Below are 24,122 nucleotides of genomic sequence, written 5' to 3'. Positions count from 1 at the left end.
GGGTCTTACCCGACTCCAAATAAGCTGAATGAATCAAAAGCTTTAACCAAGAAGCCAAGGAAATAGCAGAAGCCTTCTGACCTTTCCTAGGACCCGAAAATATAACAAACTAGAAGTCTTCCTGAAATCTTTAGTAGCTTCAACATAATATTATTAATAAAGAATGTAAGGATCTTTCCATAGAATTCGTAGGATTAGGACACAATGAAGGGACAACAATTTCTCTACTAATGTTGTTAGAATTCACAACTTTAGGCAAAAATTTAAATGAAGTCTGCAAAACCGCTTTATCCTGATGAAAAATCAGAAAAAGAGATTCACAAGAAAGAGCAGATAGCTCAGAAACTCTTCTAGCAGAAGAGATGGCCAAAAAGGAACAACACTTTCCAAGAAAGTAGTTTAATGTCCAAAGAATGCATAGGCTCAAATGGAGGAGCCTGTAACGCTTTCAAAACCAAAATTAAGACTCCAAGGAGGAGAAATTGATTTAATGACGGGGTTAAACGAAGCCTGTACAAAACTGTGAATATCAGGAAGATTAGCAATCTTTCTATGAAATAAAACAGAAAGGGCAGAGATTTGTCCTTTCAAGGAACTTGCAGACAAACCCTTATCAAAACCATCCTGAAGAAACTGTAGAATTCTAGGAATTCTGAAAGAATGCCAAGAAAATTTATGAGAAGAACACCAGGAAATGTATGTCTTCCAAACTCGATAATAAATCTTCCTAGAGACAGATTTACAAGCTTGTATCATAGTATTAATTACTGAGTCAGAGAAACCTCTGACTTAGTACTAAGCGTTCAATTTCCATACCTTCAAATTTAATGATTTGAGATCCTGATGGAAAAACGGACCTTGAGACAGAAGGTCCGGCCTTAACGGAAGTGGCCAAGGTTGGCAACTGGACATCCGAATAAGATCCGCATACCAAAACCTGTGTGGCCACACTGGAGCCACCAGCAACACAGACGATTGTTCCATGATGATTTTGGATATCACTCATGGAAGAAGAACTAGAGGCAGAAAAATGTAAGCAGGATGATAACACCAAGGAAGTGTCAGCGCATCCACTGCTTCCGCCTGAACATCCCTGGACAGGTATCTGGGAAGTTTCTTGTTTAGATGAGAGGCCATGAGATCTATCTCTGGAAGACCCCACATCTGAACAATCTGAGAAAACACATCTGGATGGAGAGACCACTCCCCTGGATGTAAAGTCTGACGGCTGAGATAATCCGCCTCCCAATTGTCTACACCTGGGATATGCACCGCAGAGATTAGACAGGAGCTGGATTCCGCCCAAGCAAGTATCCAAGATCCTTCTTTCATTGCTTGGGGACTGTGAGTGCCACCCTGATGATTGACATATGCCACAGTTGTGATATTGTGTGCCTGAAAGCAAATGAACAGATCTCTCTTCAACAGAGGCCAAAACTGAAGAGCCCTGAAAATTGTACAATATTGATTGGTAATCTCGCCTCTTGAGATTTCCAAACCCCTTGTGCTGTCAGAGATCCCCAAACAACTCCCCAACCTGAAAGACTTGCGTCTGTAGTGATCACAGTCCAGGTTGGCCGAACAAAGGAGGCCCCTTGAACTAAACGCTGGTGATTTACCCACCACGTCAGAGAGTGTAAAATATTGGGATTTAAGGATATTAACTGTGATATCTTTGTATAATCCCTGCACCATTGATTCAACATGCAAAGCTGGAGAGATCTCATGTGAAAACGAGCAAAAGGAATCGCGTCCGATGCTGCCGTCATGAGGCCTAAAACTCCCATGGACATAGCCACTGAAGGGAATGACTGAGACTGAAGGTGCCGACAGGCTGCAACCAATTTCAAATGTCTCTTGTCTGTTAGAGACAGAGTCATGCTCTGAATCCATTGATTTTGGACAGAATTTATCCAAAAATCCTTGAAAAACCTTAATCTGCCCCCTACCAGCTGAGCTGGAATGAGGGCCGTACCATCATGCGGACTTAGGGGCTGACTTTGTTTTCTTAAATGGCTTGGATTTATTCCAATTTGAGGAAGGCTTCCAATTGAAAGGAGATTCCTTGGGGGAAGGATTAGATTTTTGTTCCTTATTTTGACGAAAGGAACGAAAACGGTTAGAAGCCTTAGATTTACCCTTAGGTTTCTTTATCCTGAGGCAGAAAAACCCAGTAACAGTTGAAATAATAGAATCCAACTGAGAACCAAATAAATTATTACCTTGGAAAGAAAGAGATAATAATCTAGATTTAGATGTCATATCAGCATTCCAAGATTTAAGCCACAAAGTTCTTCTAGCTAAAATAGCTAAAGACATGGATCTAACATCAACTTTGATATAATAAAAAATGGCATCACAAATAAAATGATTAGCATGTTGCAGTAAACGAACAATGCTAGATATGTCAGAATCCAACTCTTGTTGCGCTAAATTCTCCAACCAAAAAGTTGATGCAGCCGCAACATCAGCCAAAGAAATTGCAGGCCTGAGAAGATGACCTAAATATAAATAGGCTTTCCTTAGATAGGATTCAAGTTTCCTATCTAAAGGATCTTTAAACGAAGTACTGTCTTCCATAGGAATAGTGGTACGTTTAGCAAGAGTAGAAATAGCCCCATTAACTTTGGGGATTTTTTACCAAACCTCTATAGAAATTGCTGGTAAAGGATACAATTTTTTAAACCTTGAAGAAGGAATAAAAGGAGTACCTGGCTTATTCCATTCCTTAGAAAACATATCAGAAATAGCATCAGGAATAGGAAAAACCTCAGGAATAACCACAGGAGGTTTAAAAACCGCATTTAAATGCTTACTAGTCTTAATGTCAAGAGGACTAGCTACCTCAATATCCAAAGTAATTAACACTTCTTTTAACAAAGAACGAATATACTCTATTTTAAACAAATAAGTAGATTTGTCAGTGTCAATATTTGAGGAAGGATCTTCTGAATCAGATAGATCCTCATTGGAGGAGGATAAATCATTATGTTGCCGGTCATTTGAAATTTCTCCAACTTTATTAGAAGTTTTAAAAGACCTTTTATATTTATTAGAAGGCGGAAATGCAGACAAAGCCTTCTGAATAGAATCAGTAACAAATTCTTTAAAATTCATAGGTATATCATGAACATTAGAAGTTGAAGGAACTGCAACTGGCAATGCACTATTACTAATGGATACATTCTCTGCGTGTAAAAGTTTATCATGACAACTATTACAAATGACATTCGGAGATATAATTTCCACAATCTTACAACAAATGCACTTAGCTTTGGTAGAAACGATGTCAGACAGCAACGTTCCAACAGGTACTTCTGAGGCAGGATCAGATTGAGACATCTTGCAAAATGTAAAATAAAAAACAACATATAAAGCAAAATTATCAATTTGCTTATATGACAGTTTCAGGAATGGGAAAAAAATGCAAAAAGCAGAGCCCTCTGACATAGAGAATGGCAAACAGCAATGGGGTATAAAACTACTTAAAAATTTGGCGCAAAGTATGACGCCCAACGTGAGAGATAATTTTTTGGCACCAACAACATCCGGAAATGACACACTTGCGTTACCAACGACGCAACCGTGTGTAAGACTCCCGCGTCAACTACGACGCCGGAAGTGACGAACTAGCGTCAACGAACGTACTTTTCGCGCAATAAAGAATGATGCAATAAAGTCTAGCATTTGGCGCACCCTCGGGCCTAATGCTGCCCGCAATTTGAAAGTAAAAAGTAGTCAATTTGAAAAAAAAATAAACCCCAGGAAGAAAAAAATATTTCTTAATATGTTTAATTTCCCAAATATGAAACGGACAGTCTGCACAAGGAAATACATGAACCTGACTATATAAGTACATTATATATATATATTTAGAACTTTATATACATGCATAAAGTGCCAGACCATAGCTGGGGTGTCTTAAGTAATAAAAAACATACTTACCAAAAAGACACCCATCCACATATAGCAGATAGCCAGACCAGTACTGAAACAGTTATCAGTAGAGGTAATGGTATATGAGAGTATAACATCGATCTGAAAAGGGAGGTAGGAGATGAATCTCTACAACCGATAACAGAGAACCTATGAAATAGACCCCAGTAGGAAATCATTGCATTCAATAGGTGATACTCCCTTCACATCCCTCTGACATTCGCTGTACTCCAAGAGGAATCGGGCTTCAAAATGCTGAGAAGCGCATGTCAACGTAGAAATCTTGGCACAAACTTGCTTCACCACCTCCATAGGAGGCAAAGTTTGTAAAACTGAATTGTGGGTGTGGTGAGGGGTGTATTTATAGGCATTTTGAGGTTTGGGAAACTTTGCCCCTCCTGGTAGAATTGTATATCCCATACGTCACTAGCTCATGGACTCTTGCCAATTACATGAAAGAAATTCCTTTCCTTCCAGATAGGGAGAGTCCACGGCTTCATTCCTTACTGTTGGGAAATACAACACCTGGCCACCAGGAGGTGGCAAAGACACCCCAGCCAAAGGCTTAAATAACCCTCCCACTTCCTCATTACCCCAGTCATTCTGCAGAGGGAACAAGGAAAAGTAGGAGAAACATTAGGGTATAAATGGTGCCAGAAGAATAAAATAAATAGGGGACTGCCCATAGACAAGAAAAAAACAACGGGCGGGGGCCGTGGACTTCCCTATCCGGAAGGAAAGGAATTTATCTGGTAAGCATAATGTTTTTCATTCCTAAGATAGGGAGAGTCCATGGCTTCATTCCTTACTGTTGGGAAAACTATACCCAAGCTCCAGAGGACACAATGAATAAACGGGAGGAAACAAAAAGGAAGAGAGGGACCCTACTCTGAGGGCACCAATGCCTGCAAAACATTTCTCCCGAAAGCTGTTACAGTTGAAGTAACAACATCAAACTTGAAAAAAAGTATGTAAGGAGGACCAGGTAGCCGCCTTACAAATCTGATCCATAGAGGCCTCGTTCTTAAAGGCCCAAGAGGAAGCCACTGCTCTAGTAGAATAAGCCTTTATCCTCTCAGGAGGACGATGTCCCGCTGACTCGTAAGCTAAGCGAATGACACTCTTTAACCAAAAAGATAGGGTAAGTCAAAGTAGCCTTCTGCCCCTTATGCTTCCCCGAATAGACAACAAAGAGGAAAATTGTCTAAACTCCTTAGTAGCCTGAAGATAGAACTTCAAGGCGCGAACCACATCCAAATTGTGAAGTAAGTTCCTTCAATTAAGAAGGATTAGGACACAAGGAAGGAACCACAATCTCCTGATTGATGTTGCGATCTGACACAACCTTAAGAAGAAAACCTAATTTAGTATGTAAAACTGCCTTATCTGCATGAAAAAAAAAATCAGATAAGGGCGCTCACATTGCAAAGCAGAGATCTCAGAAACTCAGTGCGCAGAGGCAATAGCCAATAAAAAGGAAATGTATGCTTACCTGAGAAATTTATTTCTTCTACGATATGACGAGTCCACGGATTTCATCTTTACTTGTGGGATATTAACCTCCTGCTAGCAGGAAGTGGCAAAGAGCACCACAGCAGAGCTGTATATATAGCTCCTCCCTTCCCTCCACCTCCAGTCATTCGACCAAAGTTAGGAAAAGCCAAAGGTGCAGAGGTGACTGAAGTTTAACTAAAATATAATATATACCGGTCTTAAAAATTACAGGGTGGGCCGTGGACTCATCATATCGCAGACGAAATAAATTTATCAGGTAAGCATAAATTTCCTTATCTTCTACAAGATATGACGAGTCCACGGATTTCATCCTTACTTGTGGGATACAATACCAAAGCTACAGGACACGGATGAAAGGGAGGGACAAGACAGGGAACTAAACGGAAGGAACCACTGCTTGAAGAACCTTTCTCCCAAAACCAGCCTCAGAAGACGCAAAAGTATCAAATTTGGAAAATTTGGAAAAAGTGTGAAGAGACAACCAAGTTGCAGCCTTGCAAATCTGTTCAACAGAAGCATCGTTTTTAAATGCCCAAGAGGAAGCCACAGCCCTAGTAGAATGAGCCGTAATTCTTTCAGGAGGCTGCTGTCCAGCAGTCTCATACGCCAGACGGATGATACTCTTCAGCCAAAAAGAAAGAGGTAGCCGTAGCTTTCTGACCCCTACGCTTTCCAGAAAAAACAATGATTAATGAAGTTGATTGACGGAAATCCTTAGTCGCCTGCAAGTAAAACTTCAGGGCACGGACCACGTCCAAGTTATGCAACATACGCTCCTTCTTAGAAGAAGGGTTAGGACATAATGAAGGAACAACAATTTCCTGATTAATATTCTTATTAGAAACAACCTTAGGAAGGAAACCAGGTTTGGTACGTAAAACCATCTTATCAGAATGGAAGATAAGATAAGGCAAATCACATTGTAATGCTGAAAGCTCCGAAACTCTACGAGCAGAAGAAATAGCAACCAAAAATAAAACTTTCCAAGATAACAACTTAATATCTATGGAATGCATGGGTTCAAACGGAACCCCTTGAAAAACATTAAGTACTAAATTCAAACTCCACGGTGGAGCAATTGGTCTAAACACAGGCTTAATTCTGGTTAGAGCCTGACAAAAAGACTGAACGTCTGGAGCATCTGCCAAACGTTTGTGTAGTAAAATTGACAAAGCAGGGATTTGTCCCTTTAAGAAACTCACTGATAACCCTTTCTCCAATCCTTCTTGGAGAAAAGACAGAATCCTAGGAATCCTAACTGTACTCCATGAGTAGCCTTTGGATTTACACCAAAAAAAAGATATTTACGCCATATCTTATGATAGATCTTTCTAGTGACATGCTTACGTGCCTGAATCAAAGTATCAATGACCGAATCAGAGAACCCCCGCTTAGATAAAATCAAGCGTTCAATCTCCAAGCAGTCAGTTGCAGAGAAACTAGATTTGGGTGTTGGAAGGGTCCCTGAATGAGAAGGTCCTGCCTCAATAGAAGCTTCCACGGTGTCAGAAAGGACATGTCCACTAGATCGGCATACCAAGTCCTGCGAGGCCACGCAGGCGCGATTAGAATTACTGAAGCCCTCTCCTGTTTGATCCGAGCAATCACCCGGGGCAGGAGAGCAAACGGTGGAAACACATAAGCTAGGTTGAACGACCAAGGCACTGCCAAGGCATCTATCAGTTTGGCCTGAGGATCCCTTGACCTGGATCCGTATCTTGGAGCTTGGCATTCTGACGAGATGCCATCAGATTCAACTCCGGTCTGCCCCATCTGAGGATCAGAGTGGCAAAGACCTCCGGATGGAGTTCCCACTCCCCCGGATGAAACGTCTGTCTGCTTAAAAAGTCCGCTTCCCAGTTGTCCACTCCTGGGATGTAGATTGCTGACAGATAACAAGAGTGGGCCTCCACCCACCGAATTATCTTGGATATTTCTGTCATCGCTAAGGAACTCCTTGTTCCTCCTTGATGATTGATGTAAGCCACAGTCGTGATGTTGACCGACTGAAAGCGAATGAATTTGGCCGAAGCCAACTGAGGCCACGCCTGAAGCGCATTGAATATTGCTCTCAATTCCAGAATATTGATTGGAAGAACACGATCACCAGTGTCCAAGGATCCTGAACATCTCTTACCCAAGCCTGGGCAAAGAGAGAAAGTCTGCTCCCTACTAGATCTGGTCCCGGATCGGGGGCCGCCCCTTCATGCCGTTTTGGTAGCAGCAGCGGGCTTCTTGGGTTGTTTACCCTTGTTCCAAGCCTGGTTGGGCCTCCAGACGGACTTGGCCTGAGCAAAATTCCCTTCCTGCTTGGCGGAAGAAGAGGAAGAAGAGGGGACTCATTTAAAGTTCCGAAGTAAATTATTTTGTTTACCCCTCAGTTTAGCAGTTCTATCCTGAGGTAGGAGATGACCCTTACCTCCCGTAATGTCAGAAATGATCTCTTTCAAGTCAGGCCCGAATAGGGTTTTCCCCTTAAAAGGAATAGCCAAAAGCTTCGATTTAGATGACACATCAGCAGACCAAGTTTTTAACCATGCTAAAATAGCAAATCCGGCATACTTAGCCGCCAACTTGGCAATCTGAAAGGCGGCATCTGTAATAAAAGAAATAGCCAGCTTAAGAGCCTTAATTCTATCTTCTAAAGCATCAAACCAGAAGGCCACCGCAGTGGTAACTGGTACAATGCAGGCTGTTGGTTGTAAGAGGAAACCCTGATGAATAAACAATTTTTTTAGAAGACCCTCCAATTTCTTATCCATAGGGTCTTTAAAAGCACATCTGTCCTCCATAGGAATAGTTGTACGCTTAGCCAGGGTAGATATAGCTCCTTCCACCTTAGGGACTGTTTGCCAAGAGTCCTGAACAGTGTCAGATATGGGTTACATCTTCTTGAAATTAGGAGAGGGTGAGAACGGGATACCCGGTCTGTCCCATTCCCTCTTAATAATCTCCGAGATTCTCTTAGGAACCGGAAAAACATCAGTATAAGAAGGTACCTCTAAGTATTTATTCATCTTACACAATTTCTCTGGTGGTACCACAATACAGTCACAGTCATCCAGAGTTGCTAAAACCTCCCGAAGTAACAGGCAGAGGTGTTCAAGCTTAAATCTAAAGGACATGACGTCCGAGTCAGTCTGAGGTAACGCACTTCCCGAATCGGAAAGTTCCCCCTCAGACAGAAGTTCCCTGACCCCAATTCAGATCCCTGTGAGGGTACATCGGAAATAGCTAACAAAGCATCAGAGGACTCAGCATTCACATTGACCTCTGTTCTTCTGCGTTTGCCCTGTAACACTGGCAACTTAGATAATACTTCTGTAAGGGTAGTTGACATAACTGTAGCCATATCCTGCAGAGTAAATGAATTAGACACGGTTGAAGAACCAGGCGTCGATTGTGTGGGCGTTAAAGGTTGTGACGCTTGGAGAGAAGTTAGGTGTATACCCCGATTCTCCTCAGACTGAGAATCATCCTTAGACACATTTTCTGTACATAAAATTTGTGCTTTACATTGTAAGGCCCTCTCAGTACACGAGGGACAAAAAAAAACAGAGGGGGTTCCACAGTGGCATCTAGACACATAGAGCAAGGAGTTTCCTCCTTAGTGTCAGACATGTTAAACAGACTAGCAATATTAATAATAGTTATACTTTGCTTAAAATATTGAGCTCTGAATTCAAATTGTATGCAAAAATGTTAATGTAAAAAAAAAAAAAAACTGTACTGCGCCTTTAAATTTTAAAAGCGCAACTATTTTTCTGATATCTGCAAAAACATAATTTATGTAAGAACTTACCTGATAAATTCATTTCTTTCATATTAGCAAGAGTCCATGAGCTAGTAACGTATGGGATATACATTCCTACCAGGAGGGGCAAAGTTTCCCAAACCTCAAAATGCCTATAAATACACCCCTCACCACACCCACAAATCAGTTTAACGAATAGCCAAGAAGTGGGGTGATAAGAAAAAAGTGCGAAGCATAAATATAAGGAATTGGAATAATTGTGCTTTATACAAAAAAAAAAATCATAACCACCACAAAAAAAAGGGTGGGCCTCATGGACTCTTGCTAATATGAAAGAAATTAATTTATCAGGTAAGTTCTTACATAAATTATGTTTTCTTTCATGTAATTAGCAAGAGTCCATGAGCTAGTGACGTATGGGATAATGACTACCCAAGATGTGGATCTTCCACGCAAGAGTCACTAGAGAGGGAGGGATAAAATAAAGACAGCCAATGCCGCTGAAAAAAATCCACACCCAAAAATAAAGTTTAAATCTTATAAAGAAAAAAACTGAAAATATAAGCAGAAGATTCAAACTGAAACAGCTGCCTGAAGTACTTTTCTACCAAAGACAGCTTCAGAAGAAGAAAACACATCAAAATGGTAGAATTTAGTAAAAGTATGCAAAGAAGACCAAGTTGCTGCTTTGCAAATCTGATCAACCGAAGCTTCATTCCTAAACGCCCAGGAAGTAGAAACTGACCTAGTAGAATGAGCTGTAATCCTTTGAGGCGGAGTTTTACCCGACTCGACATAAGCATGATGAATTAAAGATTTCAACCAAGATGCCAAAGAAATGGCAGAGGCCTTCTGACCTTTCCTAGAACCGGAAAAAGATAACAAATAGACTAGAAGTCTTTCGGAAATTCTTAGTAGCTTCAACATAATATTTCAAAGCTCTAACTACATCCAAAGAATGCAATGATTTCTCCTTGAGAATTCTTAGGATTAGGACATAATGAAGGAACCACAATTTCTCTACTAATGTTGTTGGAATTCACAACCTTAGGTAAAAATTGAAAAGAAGTTCGCAACACCGCCTTATCCTGCTGAAAAATCAGAAAAGGAGACTCACAAGAAAGAGCAGATAATTCAGAAACTCTTCTGGCAGAAGAGATGGCCAAAAGGAACAAAACTTTCCAAGAAAGTAATTTAATGTCCAATGAATGCATAGGTTCAAACGGAGGAGCTTGAAGAGCCCTCAGAACCAAATTCAAACTCCAAGGAGGAGAAATTGACTTAATGACAGGTTTTATACGAACCAAAGCTTGTACAAAACAATGAATATCAGGAAGATTAGCAATCTTTCTGTGAAAAAGAACAGAAAGAGCAGAGATTTGTCCTTTCAAGGAACTTGCAGACAAACCTTTATCCAAACCATCCTGAAGAAACTGTAAAATTCTCGGAATTCTAAAAGAATGCCAGGAAAAATGATGAGAAAGACACCAAGAAATATAAGTCTTCCAGACTCTATAATATATCTCCCTAGATACAGATTTACGAGCCTGTAACATAGTATTAATCACAGAGTCAGAGAAACCTCTTTGACTAAGAATCAAGCGTTCAATCTCCATACCTTTAAATTTAAGGATTTGAGATCCTGATGGAAAAAAGGACCTTGCGACAGAAGGTCTGGCCTTAACGGAAGAGTCCATGGTTGGCAAGAGGCCATCCGGACAAGATCCGCATACCAAAACCTGTGAAGCCATGCTGGAGCTACCAGCAGAACAAACTAGCATTCCTTCAGAATCTTGGAGATTACTCTTGGAAGAAGAACTAGAGGCGGTAAGATATAGGCAGGATGATACTTCCAAGGAAGTGACAATGCATCCACTGCTACCGCTTGAGGATCCCTGGATCTGGACAGATACCTGGGAAGTTTCTTGTTTAGATGAAAGGCCATCAAATCTATTTCTGGAAGTTCCCATATTTGAACAATCTGAAGAAATACCTCTGGGTGAAGAGACCATTCGCCCGGATGTAACGTTTGGCGACTGAGATAATCCGCTTCCCAATTGTCTATACCTGGGATATGAACCGCAGAAACTAGACAGGAGCTGGATTCCGCCCATACCAGAATTCGAGATACTTCTTTCATAGCCAGAGGACTGTGAGTCCCTCCTTGATGATTGATGTATGCCACAGTTGTGACATTGTCTGTCTGAAAACAAATGAACGATTCTCTCTTTAGAAGAGGCCAAGACTGAAGAGCTCTGAAAATTGATCGGTAATCTCACCTCCTGAGATTCCCAAACCCCTTGTGCTGTCAGAGACCCCCACACAGCTCCACAACCTGTAAGACTTGCATCTGTTGAAATTACAGTCCAGTTCGGAAGAACAAAAGAAGCCCCCTAAACTAAACAATGGTGATCTGTCCACCACGTCAGAGAGTGTCGTACAATCGGTTTTAAAGATATTGAGATATCTTTGTGTAATCCCTGCACCACTGGTTCAGCATACAGAGCTGAAGAGGCCGCATGTGAAAACGAGCAAAGGGGATCGCGTCCGATGCAGCAGTCATAAGACCTAGAATTTCCATGCATAAGGCTACCGAAGGGAATGATTGTGACTGAAGGTTTCGACAAGCTGATATCAATTTTAGACGTCTTTTGTCTGTCAAAGATAGAGTCATGGACACTGAATCTATCTGGAAACCTAAAAAGGTTACCTGTGTCTGAGGAATCAATGATCTTTTTGGTAAATTGATCCTCCAACCATGATGTTGAAGAAACAACACAAGTCTATTCGTATGAGATTCTGCTAAATGTGAAGACTGAGCAAGTACCAAGATATCGTCCAAATAAGGAAATACCACAATACCCTGTTCTCTGATTACAGACAGAAGGGCACCGAGAACCTTTGTAAAAATTCTTGGAGCTGTAGCTAGGCCAAATGGCAGAGCCACAAACTGGTAATGCTTGTCTAGGAAAGAGAATCTCAGAAACTGATAGTGATCTGGATGAATCGGAATTTGCAGATATGCATCCTGTAAATCTATTGTAGACATATAATACCCTTGCTGAACAAAAAGGCAGGAAAGTCCTTACAGTTACCATTTTGAATGTTGGTATCCTTACATAACGATTCAATATTTTTAGATCCAGAACTGGTCTGAAGGAATTCTCCTTCTTTGGTACAATGAAGAGATTTGAATAAAACCCCAGTCCCTGTTCCAGAACTGGAACTGGCATAATTACTCCAGCCAACTCTAGATCTGAAACACATTTCAGAAATGCTTGAGCCTTCGCTGGGTTTACTGGGACACGGGAAAGAAAAAATCTCTTTGCAGGAGGCCTTATCTTGAAGCCAATTCTGTACCCTTCTGAAACAATGTTCTGAATCCAAAGATTGTGAACGGAATTGATCCAAATTTCTTTGAAAAAACATAATTTGCCCCCTACCAGCTGAGCTGGAATGAGGGCCGCACCTTCATGTGGACTTAGGAGCTGGCTTTGATTTTCTAAAAGGCTTGGATTTATTCCAGACTGGAGATGGTTTCCAAACTGATACCGCTCCTGAGGATGAAGGATCAGGTTTTTGTTCCTTGTTGTGACGAAAGGAACGAAAACTATTATTAGACCTAAATTTACCTTTAGATTTTTTATCCTGTGGTAAAAAAGTTCCTTTCCCTCCAGTAACAGTTGAGATAATAGAATCCAACTGAGAACCAAATAATTTATTACCCTGGAAAGATGAAGGATCAGGTTTTTGTTCCTTGTTGTGACAAAAGGAATGAAAACGATCATTACCCTGGAAAGAAAGGGAAAGCAGAGTAGACTTAGAAGACATATCAGCATTCCAAGTTTTAAGCCATAAAGCTCTTCTAGCTAAAATAGCTAGAGACATATACCTGACATCAACTCTAATGATATCAAAGATGGCATCACAAATAAAATTATTAGCATGTTGAAGAAGAATAATAATGCTATGAGAATTATGATCTGTTACTTGTTGCGCTAAAGCTTCTAACCAAAAAGTTGAAGCTGCAGCAACATCCGCTAAAGATATAGCAGGTCTAAGAAGATTACCTGAACACAAGTAAGCTTTTCTTAGAAAGGATTCAATTTTCCTATCTAAAGGATCCTTAAAGGAAGTACCATCTGCCGTAGAATAGTAGTACGCTTAGCAAGAGTAGAGACAGCCCCATCAACCTTAGGGATTTTGTCCCAAAACTCTAATCTGTCAGATGGCACAGGATATAATTGCTTAAAACGTTTAGAAGGAGTAAATGAATTACCCAAATTATTCCATTCCCTGGAAATTACTTCAGAAATAGCACTAGGGACAGGAAAAACGTCTGGAATAACTACAGGAGATTTAAAAACCTTATCTAAACGTTTAGATTTAGTATCAAGAGGACCAGAATCCTCAATTTCTAATGCAATTAGGACTTCTTTAAGTAAAGAACGAAAAAATTCCATTTTAAAGAAATATGAAGATTTATCAGCATCAACCTCTGAGACAGAATCCTCTGAACCAGAAGAACCATTATCAGAATCAGAATGATGATGTTCATTTAAAAATTCATCTGAAAAATGAGAAGTTTTAAAAGACTTTTTACGTTTACTAGGAGGAGGAATAACAGACATAGCCTTCTTAATGGATTTAGAAACAAAATCTCTTATGTTATCAGGAACACTCTGAGAACTAGATGTTGACGGAACAGCAACAGGTAATGTAACAGTACTAAAGGAAATATTATCTGCATTAACAAGTTTGTCATGACAAACAGTACAAACAACAGCTGGAGGAACAGATACCATAAGTTTACAGCAGATACACTTAGCTTTGGTAGCTCCAGCACCAGGCAGCAATTTTCCAGAAGTATCTTCTGACTCAGTTTCAACGTGGGACATCTTGCAATATGTAATAGAAAAAACAACATATAAAGCAAAATTGATCAAACTCCTTAAATGACAGTTTCAGGAATGGGAAAAAATGCCAGTGAACAAGCTTCTAGCAACCAGAAGCAATAAATAAAGAGACTTAAATAATGTGGAGACAATAGTGACGCCCATAATGCTTTTGGCGCCAAAAATGACGCCACATCCGGAACGACGACACTTTTGGCGCAAAAGAACGTAAAAAATGACGCAACTTCCGGCGACACGTATGACGCCGGAAACAGAAAAAAAATTTTGCGACAAAAAAGTCTGCGCCAAGAATGACGCAATAAAATGAAGCATTTTCAGCCCCCGCGAGCCTAACAGCCCACAGGGAAAAAATCAAATTTTAAGGTAAGAAAAAAATTGATTTATTCATATGCATTATCCCAAATATGAAACTGACTGTCTGAAATAAGGAATGTTGAACATCCTGAGTCAAGGCAAATAGATGTTTGAATACATATATTTAGAACTTTATAAAAAAGTGCCCAACCATAGCTTAGAGTGTCACAGAAAATAAGACTTACTTACCCCAGGACACTCATCTACATGTTGTAGAAAGCCAAACCAGTACTGAAACGAAAATCAGCAGAGGTAATGGTATATAAATAAGAGTATATCGTCGATCTGAAAAGGGAGGTAAGAGATGAATCTCTACGACCGATAACAGAGAACCTATGAAATAGACCCCGTAGAAGGAGATCATTGAATTCAAATAGGCAATACTCTCCTCACATCCCTCTGACATTCACTGCACGCTGAGAGGAAAACCGGGCTCCAACCTGCTGCGGAGCGCATATCAACGTAGAATCTAGCAAAAACTTACTTCACCACCTTTTCCAGGAGGCAAAGTTTGTAAAACTGATTTGTGGGTGTGGTGAGGGGTGTATTTATAGGCATTTTGAGGTTTGGGAAACTTTGCCCCTCCTGGTAGGAATGTATATCCCATACGTCACTAGCTCATGGACTCTTGCTAATTACATGAAAGAAAACGTGTTTGGAACAGAAAAAGTGCCCAAAATACTCTATTAGTATTGCATCCACTTGCTTAGATATGCAAGAAAACAATATATATCGATTATAACAGAAATGTATTTATTATCTTAATTTGGCCCCTGCACCACCTACCTGCCCCCGGAATACACTTGCTGTAGCCTGATAAGCTTGAAAACCCTTTGATAGGCCGAGACAACTTAGGCCCCACCAGAGCCCCAGCCTCTGCTTGCTATGCGATCCGGATGAAACTGCGTGTCTGAGCATGTGAAAATAGGCCCCGCCCACCATGGGCGTTACTCTAATCCTGACCAAGACCCGCATGGGTCGCAAGTAAAAACAATATGTCGACTTGTAAGAAAAAAATAAATAAAATAAAGCCATGTGCCCTCTTGTATACACAGAAAACATTGTAACACTGCACTCCCTCAGGTCAGTGATAAAGTTAACAGCCCTTAAGCAAACCACAACTCCCAGCGTCCAGCCCTAAATAAGCCTCAAAGATATATTTACATACTTTGGCAAATAATATAAAGGGATTCCAGGTACACCATTTCCTTTCATATAGTGCATACTGCTTACCCTTCCCCATATAGGGAAAAATGTCAGCCTGTTCTGATGCATCAAGTCTCCCCAGAAACAAAAGACTGAACATACCTCAATGCTGCTTGTAGCAAGACACCGTTCTCCACACTGAAGATTTTCTTACACTACCTTCAGCTGTGCTGTGGGAACCATCATAGATCTTAAATAATGTTTGCTAAGATCATCAACATCAGGGCAGAAAATAAGATGTCTCCACTCCTCTTGGGAAGTAATAGACTGACGATTTCCTCCTGAGAAAAATAGTACTCGCTGGCACCATTTTAAAATAAAAAAACTTCTTGATTGAAGAATCTAGACTAACACCTCACTTTACCTCTTCCTATTACTAACACAGGCAAAGAGAATGACTGGAGGTGGAAGGAAGGGAGGAGCTATATATACAGCTCTGCTGTGGTGCTCTTTGCCACTTCCTGCTAGCAGGAGGTTAATATCTCACAAGTAAGGATGAAATCCATGGACTCGTCATATCTTGTAGAAGAAAACAGAACCTTTCAAGTAAACAAATTTAATGTCAACGGAATGCAGAGGCTCAAATGGAACCTGTTGCAAAACCTGAAGAACAAGATTTAGGCTCCAAGGAGGAGCCCCAGATCTAAACACAGGTCTGATCCTAATCAGAGCCTTAACAAAGGACTGCATGTCTCGAAGCTCAGCCAGTCTCTTGTGCAATAAAACCGACAGGGCCACAACCTGTCCCCTCAGAGAACTAGCAGAAAGGCCCTTCTCCAGCCCATCCTAGAGAAAAGATAAGATCCTGGCAAACCTAAAGGGACACTGAACCCAAAATTTTTATTTCGTGATTCAGATAGAGAATGCAATTTTAAGCAACTTTCTAATTTACTCCTATTATCAAATTGTCTTCATGCTCTTGGTATCTTTATTTGAAAAGCAAGAATGTAAGTTTAGATGCTAGATCATTTTTGGTTAACAACCTGGGTTGTTCTTGCTGATTGGTGGATAAATTCACCCACCAATAAACAAGTGCTGTCCAGGGTTCTAAACCAAAAAGTGCCTTCTTTTTCAAATAAAGATTGCAAGACAACGAAGAAAAATTGATAATAATAAATTAGAACGTTGCTCAAAATTGCATGCTCTACCAGAATCACAAAAGAAAAAAATTAGGTTCAGTGTCCCTTTAACTCTGTGCCAGGAAAAGCCACGCTCTTTACACCAGAATCTACCACCTTGTGGTAGATACACCAAGTAACTGGTTTACGAGCTTGAATAAGAGTATCAATGACTCTCAGAGAAACCTTTCTTGGCTAAAACTATGTCACATAGCATCAGCAATCAGGAATACCGATACCCACTCGTGCTTAATGCGGGCCACCACTCGAGGAAGAAGCGATAATAGAGGGAAAAGATATACGAGTTTAAACCTCCAAAGCACTGCTAGTGCATCTACTAGATCCGCTTGGGGATCGCTTGACCTCGACCCGTATCTGGGAAGCTTGGTATTGAGATGGGACGCCATGAGAGCTATCTCCGGAGTCCCCCACTTGCTGCATATCTCTGCAAACACCTCGAGATGGAGAGACCATTCCCCTGGATGGAAGGATTGCCTGCTGAGAAAATCCGCCTCCCAGTTGTCCACACCCAGAATGTGGATCGCTGACCGCAAACAGTTGTGGGCCTCTGCCCACTCCAGAATCTGAGATACTTCCTTCATCGCCAAGGAACTTCTCGTTCCCCCCTGATGGTTGATGTAAGCCACCGAGGTTATAGTTACAACCCCTGTGCCTTCCTGGCACCCCAAACAGCTCCCCATCCGGATAGGCTTGCGTTCGTAGTCACAATCTCCCAGGATGGTCTTAAGAAGCATGTCCCTCGGGACAGATGTTCTGGTCAAAGCCACCAAGTCACAGAGGGACTCAAGGATGTCCGGAGGGCAAGAAGTTAGCTTGCACCGTCTCTGGTCTGTTAGAAACACCTCGGGATGGAGAGAGTATTCCCCTGGATGGAAGGATTGCCTGCTGAGAAAATCCGCCTCCCAGTTGTCCACACCCAGAATGTGGATCGCTGACCGCAAACAGTTGTGGGCCTCCCTTCCTGGCACCCCAAACAGCTCCCCATCCGGATAGGCTTGCGTTCGTAGTCACAATCTCCCAGGATGGTCTTAAGAAGCATGTCCCTCAGGACAGATGTTCTGGACAAAGCCACCAAGAGAGCAAGTCTCTTGACCAGCTGTCTAATACAATCTGTTGAGACAGACCTGAATGATCACAGTTCCACTGCCTCAGCATGCACAGTTGTAAAAGTCTGAGACGGAACCTGGCAAAAGGAATGGATGTTCATGCAGGACACCATGAGACCAATCACCTCCATACACTAAGTCACAGAGGGACTCAAGGATGTCCGGAGGGCAAGAAGTTAGCTTGCACCATCTCTGGTCTGTTAGAAATATCCTTATGGATATGGAGTCTATTATAGTACCCAGGAATTCCACCCTGGAACTTGGGATAAGAGAACTCTTTTCCAAGTTTATCTTCCATCCACGTGATCGAAGAAGACTGAGAAGGGACTCTGGGAATTCTTCCGCAAGACGAAAGGATAGTGCTTGCACCAGAATATCGTCCAATTATGGGGCTACTGCAATACCATGAATTCTGGCAATGGCTAGAAGAGCCCCCAGAATCTTTATAAAGATTCTTGGAGCAGTAGCTAGGCCAAACGGAAGGGCAATGAACTGGAAGTGATGGTCCAGGAATGCAAACCTCGGGAACTGAAAGTCTTCACTGTGGATTGGAACATGAAGGTAAGTGTCCTTCAGATCTATAGTGGTCATAAACTTGCCTTCCTGAATCAAAAGGAAGGATGGACCTTATTGTCTCCATCTTGAAGAAAGGGACACTGAGAAATTTGTTTAAGCACTTTAGGTCCAGAATTGGGCAGAAAGTTCCCTCCTTCTTTGGGACCACAAAAAGATTTGAATAAAACCCCAAACCTCTTTCTTCGATAGGCACCAGGAGGATAGATCCGGAACGCACCCTAGAAAGGCATCCCTCTTTTCTGGTCTGGTAGACAGATTCGAGAGAAGGAATCTACCCCTTGGCGGATGAGATTTGAAGCCTATCTTGTATCCCTGAGATACCAACTCCAGGACCTACGGATCCTGTATGTCCTGGATCCAAGCGTCTGAAAAAAGAGTGTGTGTCTGCCCCCTACACGATCCGATCCCGGATCGGGGGCCGCCCCTTCATACCAACTTGTTTTCGGCGGGCTTCTTATTTTGCTTGGATTTATTCCAGGACTGAGCCGGCTTCCAAGTACTCTTGGGTTGCTCGGGCTTGGAAGAGGATTGTGGCCGTTGGGATTTGTCAAAACGAAAGGAATTAGAAGATTGTTGTCCCTTAGACTTGTTCTTATCTTGCGGTAGGAAGGCACCCTTGCCTCCGGTAACCATAGAAATAATGGAGTCCAGGCCTGGACCAAATAAAATCTTTCCCTTGAAGGAAAGAGAAAGGAATCTGTACTTAGAAGTCATATCCGCAGACCAACACTTCAACCAGAGCACCTGGCGGGCTAGGACTGCAAAGCCAGAGGCCTTTGCATTTAGGCAAATAATTTGCATGTTCGCATCACAGATAAAAGAATAAGCAGTTCTCAGAGCTTTAATTCTGTCTTAAATATTCTTTAGGGGAGACTCCACCTCAACTAGTTTCGACAAAGAGTTGCACCAGTAGGTAGCCACTCTGACAACCTCAGCAACTGCAGCCGCCGGTTGAAATGATCCCATATGTTGAAATATCTCTCTCAGAAAGGTTTCCATTTTCTTATCCATCGTCTCTCTTAACAAAGAACTATCCTCAAGAGGTACAGCAGTACGTTTAGCAAGCATAGAGATAGCTCTATCCACTTTAGGAATGGAGCCCCACAAATCCAGTTGAGAGTCCTAGACCGGGAAGAACTTTATAAAAGTAGACGAGGGGGAAAACAAAGAACTAATTCTTTCCCATTCGTTCTTAATAATGTTCGCCATCTTAACTGGCACAGGAAAAGTCAAAGGAAACTGTCTAATTTAGGTATCATAGGTTCTTCAGGCAGCACAGCCTCTGGAACCTCTAACGTAGATAGAACCTCCTTTAGTAAAAAATACAAGTGCTCAATTTTAAATCTAAAGGACGGTTCCTCCACAGCAGAAGGCTTAGACGTTAAGGACTCCGACCTAGAAAGTTCATCCTCTGAAGCTACAGAGGGTAACTCATCATCGGATAACTAGGACATAATAGCTAAATCTGATAAATATTTAGATGACTCTGGGTCAGGAGAGCTATGTTAAACCTTTCTCTTGCGTTTGTTAGAGCGAGGTAATGCACTGAGGGCCGCAGACACCGCCGTTTGTAACTGCACGGCAAAGTCCGCAGGATGAAGGTCCCCTTCGGATGGATGATTAGATGTGCTATGGGGAACTGCATGTGGAGTGGATATGTAGCAAGGGTAGTAATCTCACAGGACGCCGAGTCCTGAGAGGTAGACGGCTCAGAGGGACTAAGAGCCTTAGCAGGCTTGTCTCCCTTCTTAGACTTTATAACGGTGTTAAGGCATGTGGAACATAATTGAGTGGGCGGGAAAACCATGGCCTCCTCACAAAATAAACAGTGACCCAAGACAGTTAACAGAGGAAATGCTCTCCTCAGGTTCAAGTCTCAGCCGGAATGGAGGAAATGAACATAGACCACACCCGGTAACATGGAGTGCAAGACAGTACTTCCCCTGTTATTACAAGTACAGCAAGTAATAGGAGCTGTGCAACACTTTCAAAAAACAAAAGTGAAACTTAAAAGTGAAACCCGTTTGTTCCAGCCAAAAACACAGTCTATCAGCGCAGGAAAAAAATCACACAAAGCAGCATGTAAATAAAAACCCTGGATCCTATCAAGGTATAAAGGAGCCACACTGTGACCCTATTATAGTGTTTTATGTGTAAAAATTGAAACGATCTTACCTCCAGGATCCATGCTGTGGAACAGAACACAGCCTCTCAAGTGCGATAGTCTTATAGCAGCGCTCCTGACATGGACTTGAGTGAGAGAAAGCAGGCAGTGAAACTCGTCAACACCGATTGCTTAGGAGCGGTTAGCAGTAGTCTGGATGGTTTTGCAGAAAATTTTCCCTGCATCTCCAGACTCTAACTTTCATCAATACTCTCACTGAGAGGTTGACATGACTACTTAAAACTCCAGTCCTATCTCGAACGGCAGATACCCTTTTTCAGGATTCTCTGAATCTTCTGACACCTCAAAGTGACGAATGGAAAATAATGACTGGGGTAATGAGGAAGTGGGAGGAATATTTAAGACTTTGGCTGGAGTGTCTTTGCCTCCTCCTGGTGGCCAGGTGTTGTATTTCCCAACAGTAAGGAATGAAGCCGTGGACTCTATCTTAGGAAGGAAAATAGAAAGAGTCAGAAAAAAAATGTACTGCTTATTTTAAATTCAGGGTAGGTGGTGTTATTGCATTGTATTTTTATAATGCACTTGTTAATTATGCAATTCTACTGCATTGAGTGGTCCTCAAAGTGTATGCTTCTCTTTTTTCAGGATGAAGAGAGCTCAGCTCTCTATTCTTTATATCCCAGTGGAAGTTTTAATGTGGTGACACACAGAGAACTGTCCAGAGGCAAAGGCACATCCTCAACTTTTCTTAGTGTTTGGGGAGGGAGCTCTTACAGTCCATATCTTAGCTGCATTCCACTTATGATCACCTTCAAAGCTAGTATTGCCCCATAAATCTGAAATAATGGGACAAAGTAACCCTTATGTAAAAAAAACACAAAATCCTCTCTTTTGAGTGAGGCCATCTGACCCACCTGTCCTCCTAGGTTGCATAAGTTTATAGTGACCTGCTTTCATAAATTCCTCTTTTTAAATGGAGGAGGTCCCATTCCACTCTAATATACAGGTGATCACCACAGTAATCCTCCTCTTTAGAAGCCATATCTCCCTATTTAAAACACAAAACCACAGAGGGACTGGAGTGCATACTGGGTAGGAAACAAAATGTAAGCTACATATCAAAAAACAGTTACACATCTTGGGGTGGTGCACGCTGGTACCCCTTCTCAACCACTAGTCGACTCCCACATAGTCACCACTTTTTCAAGAGCATGTGTTCATTATCTAGATGCCAGATTCTATTCACCATGGCAACCCAGCATTTGCTGAGCCTTGGTTTAGGCAATGGCTTACTAGCATATAAGTAATAAAACACTAACGAAAAATACATGATATAAAATCAAACATAGAACAGAGCTTCTATTCTATCTTCCACTCCATAAGTGTGATCAAACTGGAGCATTAAAAGAAGAACTGAAAAGGGGATGAATCAGATGTTTGAATTACTTAATATACATTTCTACCGCTGTAAAGTGAAGTGGCAATGGTTATATGTCTCAGTTATAGATAACTTTGATGTCATCAAGAGCAGTACTTGATAAAAAGCCCTCTGTTGAAAAATGTCATTTAAGTCTACTGTATTTAGGTCACAAATTATGAAAATAATGCATTGCATTTTAAAAAAAACACACAATTCTATATATTTTCCATTTTTAAGTCAATCTAATTTTTTTTTAAAAAACACAAAAAAACAACTTACCTTCGGTCATACAAAACACCCGCAAGAAAGCCAGAAGTTGTGCAGAAATTGGAGGTTCTGTGACATGTATTGCAAACACACTAGACCTGTGAATAGACCACAGGATAAACAATATCACAGCTTCATCAATGCCTGTGTCAGTATCTATATGTGATCTATGCATCATTTACTAATCTTATCCCCTCAACAGAACACTTTATTCACATGCATAGTGATGGCACAAGCTGTACTTTCAGTAAAAGAAAAGCTTTGGCTGTCCCTCTGCAATCTATAGGAGAGTGAAGTAACTGCTTCAAGGCCAGGATAGTTTCTGGGTAAAGAAAAAATACAGTTTGCAAAAAAGACAGAATTATCTCACTTAAAAGGGACTTGCAGTTATAAAATGTTTCTACAGCCTTGCAATAAATATACTAGGTATGTTTGAAAATGTTTGGAATGCATTAACACCCAATGCTTTTTCTTCCTAAAAGGGGAGAGTCCACAGCTGCATTTATTACTTTTGGGAAATACAGAACCTGGCCCCAGGAGGAGGCAAAGACACCCCAGCCAAAGGCTTAAATACCTCCCCCACTTCCCTCATCCCCCAGTCATTCTTTGGCTTTTTTGTCACAGGAGGTTGGCAGAGAAGTGTCAGAAGATTCAGAGTCTCTTATGGAGGGTAGTACTCTTCGGAATGGGACTGGAGTTTTAAGTAGTCCTGTCAGCCTCTCAGTGAGAGCTTGGATGAAAGTTAGAGTCCGGAGATGCAGGAAGAGTCTTTCTGCGAAAACATCCTGACTCATTAACAGCTCCATAGGCAATCAGCGTTGACGAGTTTTGCTGCCTGCTTTCTTCACTCAAGTCCATGTCAGAAACGATGCTACTATCTGTCACACTTGAGGGGCCGTGTTCCTGTTCCACGGTGTAGATTCTGGTAAGATCGTTTCATTTTACTTTCAATATGAGAATGTAATGTAAAGGAAGAGAGGGTCTCAGTGAGACTCCATTTATCTTTATGCAATCAAGGGTTAATATCTCCTGAGGGGGTGGTTAATGAATCATCTGTCTGCTAATGTGTAGTGATGCTTGGGCTTGTGGCTATTTTGGAACATACCAGCCTTTTTGTCAGGCCGCACGGTCCTTGTGGACTATCGCACTTTTCCTGGGCCTGCACAGTACACCTTGTGACCAGACGTGGTCACGTTTTCTGTTCTCCATTTCCGTATTCCTGACGGGGTGGCGACGCAGAGAGTCTGTTTTGCTAGTTGTCTGGGTCATAGGAGGTGGCGAGTGCCCCAGCCATTGGGGGTGTAAGGTGCCGTTTATTTTTTATCCATAATTTCGATAACCAACTTATGCAGGATTCTGAGGAGACGGATGTCTCCAATTCAAATTCTTCTTGCGAAGAGTATGAAATGGCCCGGGTAATCCATGCCCATCAGTTATGTTCCGAATGCTGCTTTAGAGTGCTCCTGTCTCCCGTTTCGGGGAAGTTAGAGTCCGCCAAGCCCTGAGGATCCCATATCCCGCTAGGCACACGCCCCAGAACCTTCTCTTGCTACGCATGCAGGTGTCCCAAATCCCGTTACCCCTTCTCCGGAAGGCAGCTTGTTTCCTCCAGAGGTTACGGCATGGTTCTCTATGGCCATATCTATGGCGTTGGCGCATTTACATCTTCCAGGATACTGTCCGTGTTCCGTAAACCAGGGCTCGTCAGGCGTGGGATCGTTGGGATCAGATCAGCCCACTGGGGAAGCGGTATCCTCTGACGCTTCAGGGGTCCAACCTTCGGGGCCAGGGTCATCAGTTGCCACCGG

The 24,122-nt window shown here is 41.8% G+C and overlaps 1 protein-coding gene across 1 annotated transcript in view; it reads right to left on the bottom strand.

Moving 5' to 3' along the window:
* Positions 1-24,122, bottom strand: part of SETD3 (SET domain containing 3, actin histidine methyltransferase) — a 400,546-nt gene that overhangs the window by 57,435 nt on the left and 318,989 nt on the right. Inside the window, exon 11 of the mRNA XM_053697484.1 lies at positions 22,327-22,412. Coding sequence (XP_053553459.1) covers positions 22,327-22,412 — 86 coding nt within the window. The remainder of the gene's footprint in view (positions 1-22,326; positions 22,413-24,122) is intronic.

Source organism: Bombina bombina, chromosome 1, assembly GCF_027579735.1.
Source record: "Bombina bombina isolate aBomBom1 chromosome 1, aBomBom1.pri, whole genome shotgun sequence".
In the NCBI taxonomy this organism is placed as follows: domain Eukaryota; kingdom Metazoa; phylum Chordata; class Amphibia; order Anura; family Bombinatoridae; genus Bombina; species Bombina bombina.
Note: the sequence above shows the minus strand (reverse complement) of the source record. Positions and strands in the feature narration are given on the sequence as shown.